At 38.8% G+C, this 12,623-nt stretch overlaps 1 protein-coding gene across 1 annotated transcript in view; it reads left to right on the top strand.

Moving 5' to 3' along the window:
• The window catches only part of LOC308554006 (uncharacterized protein), a 62,547-nt gene that overhangs the window by 26,845 nt on the left and 23,079 nt on the right, over positions 1–12,623 (top strand). Inside the window, exons 6-7 of the mRNA XM_081130679.1 lie at positions 4,287–4,407; positions 7,472–7,573. Coding sequence (XP_080986805.1) covers positions 4,287–4,310 — 24 coding nt within the window. The 3' untranslated portion in view covers positions 4,311–4,407; positions 7,472–7,573. The remainder of the gene's footprint in view (positions 1–4,286; positions 4,408–7,471; positions 7,574–12,623) is intronic.

Below are 12,623 nucleotides of genomic sequence, written 5' to 3'. Positions count from 1 at the left end.
TCCAACATCATCCCCCGTGCCTTACCCCCTGTTTTCCAGCCTCTGTATCTCTTCTTGGTATGTGTACACATTGTTCCCTGTGACTGAAAGGTTCTGTCCCAACTCACTACATGACTGGTTTCCCCTTATCTTTCAGGTCTCAGTTTAAATATCACCTCCTAGGAGAGATCTTTTGTTGTTTTTGTTTTAGATAGCTTTGTTTAGAAAAAATTGTATTCCATAAAATTCACCCATTTAAAGCATGCAATTCAATGGTATAGTATATTTACAGAGTTTTCCAACCATCACTAAAGTCTAATGTTAGGACATTTTCATGCTAAAAAGGAAACTTGTACCAATGAACAGTCACTAACCATTCCACACCCTCTCCTCCAACCCTAGGCAACTACTTAGTTACCTTCTGCCTCTATAGATTTGTCTATTCCAGACATTTCATATAAATGAAATCATACAATATGTGGTCTTTTGTGACTAATTTATTTCACTTAGCATAAAGCTTTCAAGGTCCATCTGTGTTGCAGCATGTGTTAGTACTTCATTCTTTTTTATGGCTAAATACTTTCCATTGTGTGGATATACCACCTTTTGTTTCTTCATTCATCAGTTGATGGACATTTGTGGTGTTTCCACTTTTTGGCTTCTATGAATAATGTTGCTGTGAACATTCATTTACAAGTTTTGTGTGGACATGTTTTCATTTCTCTTGGGTAAATACCTAAGCGTGGAATTGCTGGTTCATATGGAAACTCTATTTTTTTACTTTTTGAGGAACTTGCAGACTGTTTTCCAATGAAACCTTTTCTGACCACCCATTTTAAGAAGCCCCATCCTTTCCTTTTTATTGCTCTAGTGATGACTTTAATTATTTTTTTCTTAGCACTAATCATAATCTGAAATTAAAATTTCACTTACAGAGCCTGTGCAACTAGAATGTGAGCTCCTTTATAGGAGAGACCATGTCTGTCTTGTTTACTGCTCTACCCCCAACGTGCCTAGTATAATTCAAGTATTCAATTACTACTTGAATAATTGAATATTGAGTGAACAAGACTTTTAGGAATATTTCTGTCAGGCTATTGGAAATGGGTGGTGGGGGCGGAGAGGCTGGAACAGACAGGATTTTAAGAGAGCCAGCCATAAATATTTAATCTAAGGGGTTGCAGCACTTAGAATATTTTTTGCTGAAAGTAGAGTTAGGATGCTTTGCTATAGCAAGTAACAGAAAAATCCCATTTCAAATTGGAGATAGGGTGGGCTCTAGATGTAGTATAATTTATGGCTCAATGATGTCATCAAAGACCCAGGTTCTATTCATCCCTCCCGTTGGCTATCCTTGGCATTCTTTCTTCCAAGGTTCCCCTGATAGCTACCAGATATACTCACTGCATGTTCTGTTTCATGTATAGTGGGGGGGGGCTATATTTCAAGAATAAATTATATGTCCTATCTTTCTGTCTCTTCAGGCCAACTTAATCACAGCCCCCCCCCCCCCCAGAACCAAAAACAGCTATCAGTGGAATGTCATGCACCTATGAGCTTAGACTACTCATCATCTGCCCCTATAAATGGAGATGGACTCAATGAGGGGTGAAGAGCTTAATGAACAGAAATTTGTTATAAAGGAAGGGATAGAGAGTAGATACAGGGTACAAACCAGAATGTTCAGTGTCCTGGTCAGACTTTAATATTGCTGAAGACTCTAGTTTATACTGAGAAATTGTTCCCTTGATTATTTGTTACATAAAATTAAATGTCCAAGATGAGAATTATATCCATGAAACAAATAGGAGATGACAAAACATCCCCCCATTTGTGGTTGCCTTCCTCTTTCTCTCCCTGTCTTCTTTGATAATAATAACTAAGCAGATGAATACAACACTATCTGCTGATGATATTTTGGGAACTCCACAGAAGCCCAAAGCGTTAAGCCTCACGGCTAAGTCCTGCCCCTGTGTAATTTCATCCTGGGCACCACAGACCATTCCTTGGCAGAGGGTACTGTCTGCTTTCAGCAGAACTGAAGACTCTAAAAGAGAGAGGGCAGAAACGACAACAAAAAAGGGATTTCATTATTTCATTGTTAATGATCTTTTAAACCAGTCTTCCTTTGGGCATCTGTCATCCCACCAAAGGGGAGTCTGGTGAGAAGGCTCAGAAACTGCCACCAACAGGAAGATGAATGAAAGGGTCCCCATGGCCTGGGACTCTTGTTGCCAGGATTCAGTGTATAGGGAGACAGTTGCTCTAGAGCTCCTACTGCAGGGCGAGGGTGGATGGTTAGGGCCTTTCCTGAGGCTCCTCGCAGGAATGAAAACAGCTGGAGGCTGGACTGCCCAGGGTGAGTGAAAGGATAGGCTGTCCAGGAAAGGAATGCACTCTAGGTGTCCATGGCTTGGGACTTCGATTCTTTTTTCTCTAGTTTGGTTGCTTCACTTCTCCAGCCTATCTGTTGAACTGTGGGCTCCTCGATTATGCCAAAAGCACCCCTTTTATACTATGAACTGTTATTGTTCCATTAAATGGTGAGACCCTCTGTTTAACTTTGCATTAGGTGGCAGGTACTCTTATTTACTAGCCTCCCTCAGTCCATTTTCTCAGCTGGGAAATGGGACTCATATACCTGTGGATGGAATTGTTAATAAAAGCCAACACTTGAGAACTTACAGGGTGCCTGGCTCTATTCAAACTGTTTTACATGTATTAACTCATTTTGTCCTCAGGACAGCTCTGTGAGTTAGATGCTGTTGTTTTTGCCATTTTTAAGATAAAGAAACAGCCACAGAAAATTTAAGAAATATGTCCAAGTTCACACAATTAGGAAATAGAAGAGCCAGTTTCAATACTATTAACCATCTGGCTCTACAGTGTTTGTAACCATTAAGGAACATTGCCTGTTAAAAACATTGTTTAAGAGTTGGTACATAGTAGACTCCCAATAAATGTTATCTATCAAAATAATTATTAGCACAAGACTCAAAATGTCCTGAGTGCAGAGAGAGCACCTCACTCTGGGCATCCCTAGATGCCTGACAGTGCCTAAACAGAGTCTTGCCTCTAAAAGTTACCTAATATGTACTTGTTTAATTGAATCCACTTTTGTCAGTGCAATTCAGACTTTTATTAAACTCCTCCTTGTGCCAGGTGCTGTGCTGAGAAGAAAGAAGACACAAAAATGATTTATACATGAACACAGAGTATGATACTACTGATCAGAAAAGCTAGTAAAATGCTAGGCTGCATTAATAGACATATAAAGTATAGGGAAAATAAAATCGACACATCCTTATTCTTTACTACCCAAATCCCACCTATCTAAATCTGGATGATTTTTATTATTATTATTATTTTTTAATATATCTTTATTATTTTCAGAGAGAGGAAAGGAGAGGGAGAGAGAGAGATAGAAACATCAACGATGAGAGAGTCATTGATCGGCTGCCTCCTGCACACCCCTGACTGGGGATCAAGCCTGCAACCCAGGCATGTGCCCTGACTGGGAATTGAGCCGCGATCTCCTAGGTCCTACGTCAGTGCTCAACCGCTGAGCCAGCCTGGCTGCGCTGGATGATTTTTGAATCCATGCATGCGTCTCCATCTCTCTCACTGCTGCCCTAGTCCAAGCTGTCATCCTTTCTCCTGGACCACTGCCGTGACTTCTTAACTGGCCTCCAGCATTTACTTTAGTTCCATACCAGCCTGTTTGATCATGCACCCCTTTGCTTTGTTATTAAGCCCTTCTATGACTTTTTATTCTTAAGAGAAAATTCACGATACGGGAAGGAAGCCCTGCACATCCGGCCCTTACCTGCCAACCACTCTAGTCTCATTTGCACCACTCTGGACTGTAGCCACACTGGCTTTCTTTCAGTCCCTTGAATACACTGTGACCACCACCTTCCTCATGGGCTTTTGTTGTATCCATTTTAACACAGTTCTGGGGCAGATATCCACCCCTGATTCAATTAGCAACACTCAGGGCAGCAGGGCCACATGGTATACAATCATGGCTGGCAGGGTCCATTCCTACAACTCTCTAGATGAGGGGTGGTGAAATGGGAGGGGACGTGTCTCAGAGAAGGGAAATCTTGACCATCTGAGAGGTATATGCCAATGTTCCCCTCAAGGGAGTTACTGAGGCAGAGGCAAGGTGACCATCCTCCAGGAATGTGATAGGGGAAAGTCCTATACTCTTAAAGACTGTGACCCAGTGACTTCCATCACCTTGGCAAAATCAATGAGTCCATGAATTTTTCTTCTAAATGAGTCATGTTTCTGTCTTTTTGCAGCCAAATAGTATCAATGATGTTTAATCAGGACGGAGGCATGGTGATCAGCAGAAGAGGAGACATTGTAAGGGAATGGATATGGCCTTCAAAGGGAAAACTTGATGATCCAGTTGAAATTTAGGTAACCTTTCACAATTTATAATGTTTCTGGTCATTTCTTATGCTGTTATCATAATTTACTTTAAAGATATACTATTGAGGAACAGAGGACTAAGAGAACTGAATTATTCAGTTTGGATGTCTCCACTAGCCAATTGATCTGATAAATCTTTATCTCAGTTCTTCACTTCATTTGGCATTTTACTTGGTCCTTTCTTGATATATTTTGTTTTTGCTAAGCAGCAGTCACTTTAAACAGTAGTTTTAAAAATTATTAGAAAAGCATTTTGTGCCTACTATAAAACATTTTAAAAATAGGAAAGTATACAATGTTAACAGTGAAAGTCTCCTCCTCACTCACTGTGCAGAAAATACCTCTGTTAATAGCTCAGTGTGTGTCTGTAGGATCAAGGATCAGAAATTCAGATAATATAGGAGTGAGCCTGCCAGGGGGAACTGTGGTGGACTGGAAGTCTATACCCACTGAAGGGGGCAGCCTCTACTCAGGGCCAGAGGCTGTTACCACATGGGAATATGGACCTGGGCTTGCTATCTTTTATGATTTTAAAAAAGCCACAAATTCAGTTTTCTGGTGAAATAACCTGATATTCAAAAGTTGGCAATTAATTCAAACTCTGAGAGTACACCAGACACTTCAGAGCTGCCAGTCTGTAACTTCTGTGCTAGACTTTCTCAATTCATATAGTTACTGTGTGTGTGTGTGTGTTTACTGCATTTTGTATATAGGACCACTTTATATGAACAGCCAACCCCTAAGGATATTACTTATATAGAGCTATACTGACACATTGATGTTTCCCTTTCTCTCTCTCCCTCCCTCTCTCCCCCTTCCACTTCTCTGAAAAGCAGTGGAAAAAATATCCTCAGGTGAGGGTTTAAAAAAAGAAAGAAAGAAATACACTGTAAGTGTAAAATACACCCTAGATTTTAAAGACTTAGTACAAAAAATGAGAATGTAAAATATCTTATTAATAATTTTTATATTGGTTACATGTTGATATGTTAATATTTGGATATATTTAGTTATAAAATGTGAAAATCAATTCCACCTGCTTTTGGTTCTTTTTAATGTGGCTACTACAAAATTTAAAATTATTTATGTGGCTCACCTTATGTTTCTAGTGGACAGGCTCTTGTGTAGGAAGTAGCTCCAGGTCTCTATTCTGTATAATTTACAGAATCATTCATGGTGGCCATGTGTCCTACATATACTATTTAGATGGCTATTTTTAAAGAAGCACCTTAGTTCTGGAGGGCTGGGGAAGTAAAGAGCAGATGAAGAAACTTATCAGGCAAACCTGCATGTGCAAGTTTCCTGACACTCAAGAGTCAGGGTTTCCTCACCCTTTGTCTAAAAAAATCAGGGTAGCGCCTGGAGTAGATTATTCAGATCATATTACCTCAGCTGAAAGCCTTCAGGAAGCAAGAGAGGATACCTTGTAACCAAACTAAAGTCCTTGCTTGCTTAGAGCAGCTGACCTAATTAGGACGCTTTATCTACACAAGCCTTTCAATGTGCTATACAAATCTGCAGATGTCCACCTAAGCTTTAAGGTTGTTCCTTTATTGGTACTTTTCCATTCTTGTCATTTATAAAATCTCCCTGACATTAATGTTTCACAGAAATGTTAAGACTTGTAAAACTTCTAAGTACTTGGCAGCCATAAATGATTTTTCTCAACATCAAAGGAATCAGAGGTTATTAACTAAAGTATTTTGCAGGAGAGACAGTCTGTATCTCAGGGCTAGAATTAGGGCTCAGAAGTACCTGTAAATTGACCCACAACTCATTTTCAATTTAAAATGAATCTGACTCTAAGATACAACTGCATTAATTGCAAATAGTTTCTCCCCACTCCTCTTCTTTCTCTCAATAAGTTGCAGCAGCAAACAAATTTGCTGCACAAAACCTAAAACCCATTCCTGACTTAATGGAGTTAGACCAAAGCTGTCTGTGAATGCTGGTCCCAAATTTCCTTCCAGGCATCACATAAATGTCCATAATTTCCACCCAAATTATGAGTATGAGAATTCTGTGCAGGAGATGACAATACTTCCTGTTACCCCAGGTGAATAATTTCATCACCGTGAAGATTTCGGGGCGCTTTGCCATCACCTTGGTCTACAAATGGCATCCCGAAAGCCTAAAACTGTCTCTGGCACCTGTAAAATGCAAGTCTTTTCCTTCATGCTTCCCTGAGGCGGTAGGTCCGTAGGTTTCTTTAATCATCTTCACGATAGCACCTTACCACAGACCAGAGCAAGAACATGTTGACTGATTTTAGATTCTTAATTTTTGCTATTTCTTGTTGATTTCTACAATATGAATGCTGTTGTAGCTGTTTAAGGACCTTACCTGAAAAATAACTGAAAGTTTGGGATGAGGAGAGGTTAGAAAATAAAGGTAGAATTGGGAGAAAAATGAGCATCTAGTTTCTTCTAAGGCCATGATTCCCAAGCTTTGGAAAATTAATTTCCTGTGTCCTAAGTGGTCGAATTGTTTGCATTTATATAATCTATGATTTTAAAAAAATGGTGTAGGGCTCATATATTGTTTTTTAACTAAAGTGAAATTATATCAATTTAAGGTGGTTGTTTGTTAAGCATAACTAACATTCCAAAGAAACTTAGAGATCTTAGAGCATTGCTAAAACTATGGCTCAGAATAACTTCTCTTAATAATTATTTTACACTTGCACTTAATCTCTGTTGAGGAATTTTAGGCTACAACTTTTGTTTGTCAAGAGGTGAGACACTAAAACATTAGTATCTCTAATGTCATATAATTAAGTAGTGAGCTAGTTTGATTGATTTTGATCAAACCTTTAACATTTTGAGTGCATTTATGTGAGTGGTACACATATTATAGAACGTATACAAACACAAATGAAAGATCTTTATTTTTAGGGACAGACATCAAAACTGTGTTACTCTTTATAATTACCATGGTTATTCACGTATGCTGAAATTATATATTTTTGCCATAAATAGTGCCTTTATATCATGCTATCTTGCCTCCGTGGGTTTTTATGAACCATGTCACCTGAGCTTACAATCTCTCTCAGGCATTCCCTGATGTCAGTACCATCTCCAAAGAAGCCAGGGAGTTATTAAAGGCCTACAAAATGAAGTGCAAGCTAATGAAATCCACAACACAGGCCAAAGATGTAAGTATGAATTAGTTGCTATTTTGATATTGCAGGCAAAGGTGGATCTTAGTTTTCATGTTATTCTAGTTACTTTTCTCTTTCAACATAGGCTGGATTTGTTTTAAAAAAGGACCAAAGAATCAAGTATTGAACACACATAGGTCCATTTGCATAATTACTGGATGGAGCACATGCTGACTTTTTTTTTTAAATAAAGTAGGTGATGATTATCTTTTTAGAAAAATACATATTTTGTTGATTTTGGAAAGAGGAAGGGAGATGGAGAGAGAGATAGAAACAGCAATGATGAGAGAGAGTAATTGATCGACTGCCTCCTGCACATCCCCCACTGGGGATAGAGCCCGTAACCCGGGCATGTGCCCTGACCAGGAATTGAGCTGCGATCATAGGTCAATGCTCAACCACTGAACCACGTCCGCTGGACCATGTACTGATTTTTGATTGTTTGTTTATATTTATTTGTTTTTTAGAATCTTAACCATTTTTAATTGTACAGTTCAGCGGCATATGTACATTCACGTTGTTGTGTAATCATCATAATCATCCATCTCTAGACTTTTTCATTTTGCAAAACTAAACCTCTGTACCCATTTCTACTCAGTCCTCCCTGCTCCTGACTCCAGACAATACTGCTTTCTGTCACTAATAATTAGCCTTGTATTTCTAGTGTAAAATTATTCACATAGGAAGAACCAACATGTACTCTTTTCTGTCTAGCTACTTTTGCTCAGCATAGTGTGTTTGAGATTCATTTATGTTTTGAATGTGTCTATAGTTTTTTCTTTTGTATGGTTGACTGGTATTCCCTTATATGCATATATCATACTTTGTTTATCCATTCACTCTTTGATGGACATTTGGGTTGTTTTCAGTCTTTGGCTATTACGGATAAGCTGCCATAAACATTTGTATATAAGGGCTGTTTTATTTTTTAATTAAATATCTTCTTTTTATCAAACAATGGTGACAGAAGATGACAGTAATTTTGTTTAATGTACCTACTTAGTGAAATTAAAAGTTGAGAATTTGTTTTGGTTCCCAATACTTTTTGAAATTTAGTGTCCATGAAATCCTTGTTTCTAAAGGGGGCACTGTCTAGCACTGATAGTCATGCAGGACAATCTAGCACATTTCAGAATGTGTCTCTGGCCCCCACAAATGAAGTGCCTGTTGTGCCACCAATCAAAAGGCCCATGCACATTTCTGAATGCCCCCAAAGAAGGATGGTATTTACCCAGGTGGAGAACTGTTCTATATTCCTGGGGCAATATTTGGGTATATAGTGTGGGGAGATAAATCATAAGATTGTTGCACTAATTTAGCCAACATATTATGGGCTGGACTAAGGTAGTAAAGATGTAAAATAGATAAGAGCTATAAGTTAATTAGGAGGGAGAATCTATAGGACAATTTCCTGGCGTATGTAATGAGATAGAGAATCAATCACTAAATAAGAATAGATAGAATGAGAAAAGAGGGCCAAGTAAACACTTAAGGGGCAGGTAGAGAAGTAGGAGGAGAACCATGTTGCCATGGTGGACATGGTGAGCTCCATGTCCTTTCTCCCCTCCCTCTAGTATACCTTTCTGTACTGCAGGGGTTGGAAAGTTGGAACTGTATTTTCAGACTCCCTTGCAGATGGATTTCTGTATGCATATTAGCCCTATCAATTAGATGCATTAATGTGATATTTGGAAGATGGAAATCATCTTGCTTTGGCAAGAAAGTTCATGGGGAAGTTGGGTTTTCCCATAGCCACGCTACATTTTCCAGTCAGCATCATGGAGGGAACGGGGCAGGATATGGAGCTCATCATGTCCACCACAGTTTCCATCTCAGATGTGGGATGACAAATCCATGTTCTCTGGTTGAGGTCTCTATAGCTCCTCTCACTTAGAATTGGATAATCTTCAACTCTTAAGTTGTCAAGAGAACGTGGCACTGTTAAACTGGTGTTTAATTTTTACTTATTTAATATAAAACAGTATTTAGAAATGAAGCCCTTTATAATATTTACAAGTTAACTGAAATATCCTTATAGTAATAGTTTTCCAATATAAAGAATTTGCTTCTTTTTTATATGTATGGTCTTTAGTTTTTAAGAAAAGTAGTGTCACAAAAGCCCCTTTGATGTTTATAGAATGTTGTTAAGTGTGTGTGTGGGTCATTGAATTCTGTACTCTCTTCACATTCTTTCTCTTATATCTTCAAATGGTGCTGTTGTAACACACCAAAATTATGCAAATGACACTTGGATAATGAGTTAAGTGAACAGTTGTGCATATATTTTATATGTAAATATGTAAGTGTCCATATAATTACATATACTTAATGAATATATATTTTTTCTTTTTTGTTGAATTTATTGAGGTGACATTGGTTAATAAAATTACATAGGTTTCAGGTGTTCAATTCTATAATACATCATCTGTATATTGCATTTTGTGTTTACCACCCCAAGTCGTATCTCCTTCAATCACCATTTATCCCCCCTATACCTTCTTTTAGCTCCCTCCACCCCCCTTTCCCTCTGGTAATCACCATACTCCTATCTGTGTCTTTGAGGTTTTTTTTCTTTTTTCCTTAATCCCTTCACCATTTTCACCCAGTCCTGCAACCCCCCCCCCCCCCCGGCAGCTGTCAGTCTGTTCTCTATCAATGAGTCTTAATGAATATATATAAAACTGAATTACCAAAAATTTTCCTAGTCATATAAGCTCATTCAAAGCTAACTACTTTATATAGCCAAATTATTGTGAAAAGATCACACATACTGCTCACTATAACTATCCATTTTAAAGTCTAATGTCCTCATGATGTATTTATTTGAAACTTTCTTTTGCTAAACAGAAGCTCAGTATTGTAAACATTAAGTTTTCTATTTATGCTCTTGTAACACTCTTCACTTATAAATAACTTAGCCCTTATGCTGTATCATAATGTTTACCTGTCTAGTTCTTCGATTGACTCTGAGCACATTGAGCATAGGAAGCATAGCTTTTCTTCCTCCATTTATTGTGGTAGAATATACATAACATAAAAATCACAATTTTAACCATTTTTAAATGCATAATTCAGTGACATTAAGTACATTCACAAGGGAACATGATTTTCATATACTATATCTTTTTTTTTTTTTTTAAATATATCTTTATTGATTTCAGAGAGAGGAAAGGAGAGGGATAGAGAGAGGTAGAAACATCAATGATGAGAGAGTCATTGATGGAGCCCACAACCCGGGCATGTGCCCTGACCGGGAATCGAACCCTGATCGCCTGGATCCTAGGTCGACGCTTAACCACTGAGCCACGCCCGGCCGGGCCATATACTATATCTTTAATCCTTGTTTCTGGCACAGTGCCTGGCCCATAAATGACACCCAATAAACATTTGTTGGACAACCTACTGAATGAATGAATGAGTAAATGAATAAATGAATGAATTGATGTTTCGTAATCATACAGTAAAAAATATCTCTCTCTCTCTCTCTCTCTCATATATATTTAAGTCTTCAGGGTTTGTTTTTTTTTTACTTTTTAAATTTATCTTTATTGTTGAGAGTATTACAGGTATACCATTTTCCCCCGCAACCGACCCCCTCCACTTCGCTCCCACCCCCTCCCCAGGCCTTCACCCTGTTATTGACTGTGTCCATGGGTTATGCATATATGCATATAACTTCTTTGGTTAACCTCTTCCCACCCTCTACCCCCCTTCCCTCTTTCCTCTGAAATATGATCATCTGTTGCATGTGTCAGTGTCTCTGGATCTATTTAGTTCATCAGATTCTTTTGTTCATTAGCTTCTTCTTAAAGAATAGCCTTCAACATTTCCTGTAGTGCTGGTCTGGTGGTGATGAACTCCTTTAGCTTTTCCATGTCTGAGAAGCTCTTTATCTGACCTTCTATTCTAAGTGATAGCTTTGCTGGGTAGAGCAATCTTGGTTGTAGTTCCATGTTTTTCATCACTTTGAATATTTCTTGCCACTCCCTTCTGGCCTGCAAAGTTTCTGTTGAGAAATCAGCTGACAGTCATATGGGTGCTCCCTTGTAGGTAACTAACTGCTTTTCTCTTTCTGCTTTTAAGATTCTCTCTTTGTCTTTAACCTTTGGCATTTTACTTATGATGTGTCTTGCTGTGGGCCTCTTTGGGTTCCTCTTGTTTGGGACACTCTGTGCTTCCTGGACTTGAAAGTCTATTTCTTTCCCCAGGTAGGGGAAGTTTTCTGTAATTATTTTTTCAAATAGGTTTTCAATACCTTGGTCTCTTTCTGCCTCTTCTGGCACCCCAATAATACGAATGTTGGGCCTCTTGAAGTTGTCCCAGAGGCTCCTTATACTATTTTCATATTTCTGGATTCTTTTTTCTTTTTGCTCTTCTGGTTGGGTGTTTTTTGTTTCCTCATGTTCCAAATTGCTGATTTGATTCTCAGCATCCTCTACTGTACTGTTGATTCCATGTAAATTATTCTTCATTTCAGTTCCTGTAGCCTTCATTTCAAATTGGTACTTTATTATGTTATCGATTTTCTCAGTTATTTCCCTAACCATCTGCTAAACCATCCTTATAACCAAAATTCCGAACTCTCTATCTGTTAGCTTGCTTGGATCTATTTCATTTAGTTCCTCTTCTAGAGATTTCTTCTGTTCTTTCCTTTGTGACATGTTTCTTTGCCTCCGCATTTTGGCTGCTTCCAGGTGTTTGTTTCTATGTATTAGATAGAGCTGCTATGTCTCCTGGAATTTGTAGAGTGGCTTTGTGTAGTAGGTGTCCTGTAGGGTCCAGTGGCTCAGCGTCCCCAGTCACCTGAGCTGGGCCTTCTAGGTGCTCCCCTGTGTGGGCTGTGTGCACTGTCCTGTTGTGTTGAGCTTTGGTTGCTGTTGGCGTCCCTGGGAGGAACTTACCCCCATGCCAATCAGCTGTGAGGACCAGCTGCAACTACAGCCAAAGAGCTGCTGTACTGGAGACACCCCTATGATGCAGGATTTACTTCAGTGGAGCTTTGGTTCACCAAGTGTGCCCCTTGAGTGTGTCACTCTTGGCTGTG

The sequence above is a fragment of the Miniopterus schreibersii genome (assembly GCF_964146895.1).
Source record: "Miniopterus schreibersii genome assembly, chromosome: 2".
NCBI lineage: Eukaryota > Metazoa > Chordata > Mammalia > Chiroptera > Miniopteridae > Miniopterus > Miniopterus schreibersii.
The sequence above is the reverse complement of the archived record's forward strand: the minus strand, read 5'-3'. Positions and strand labels throughout refer to the sequence as shown.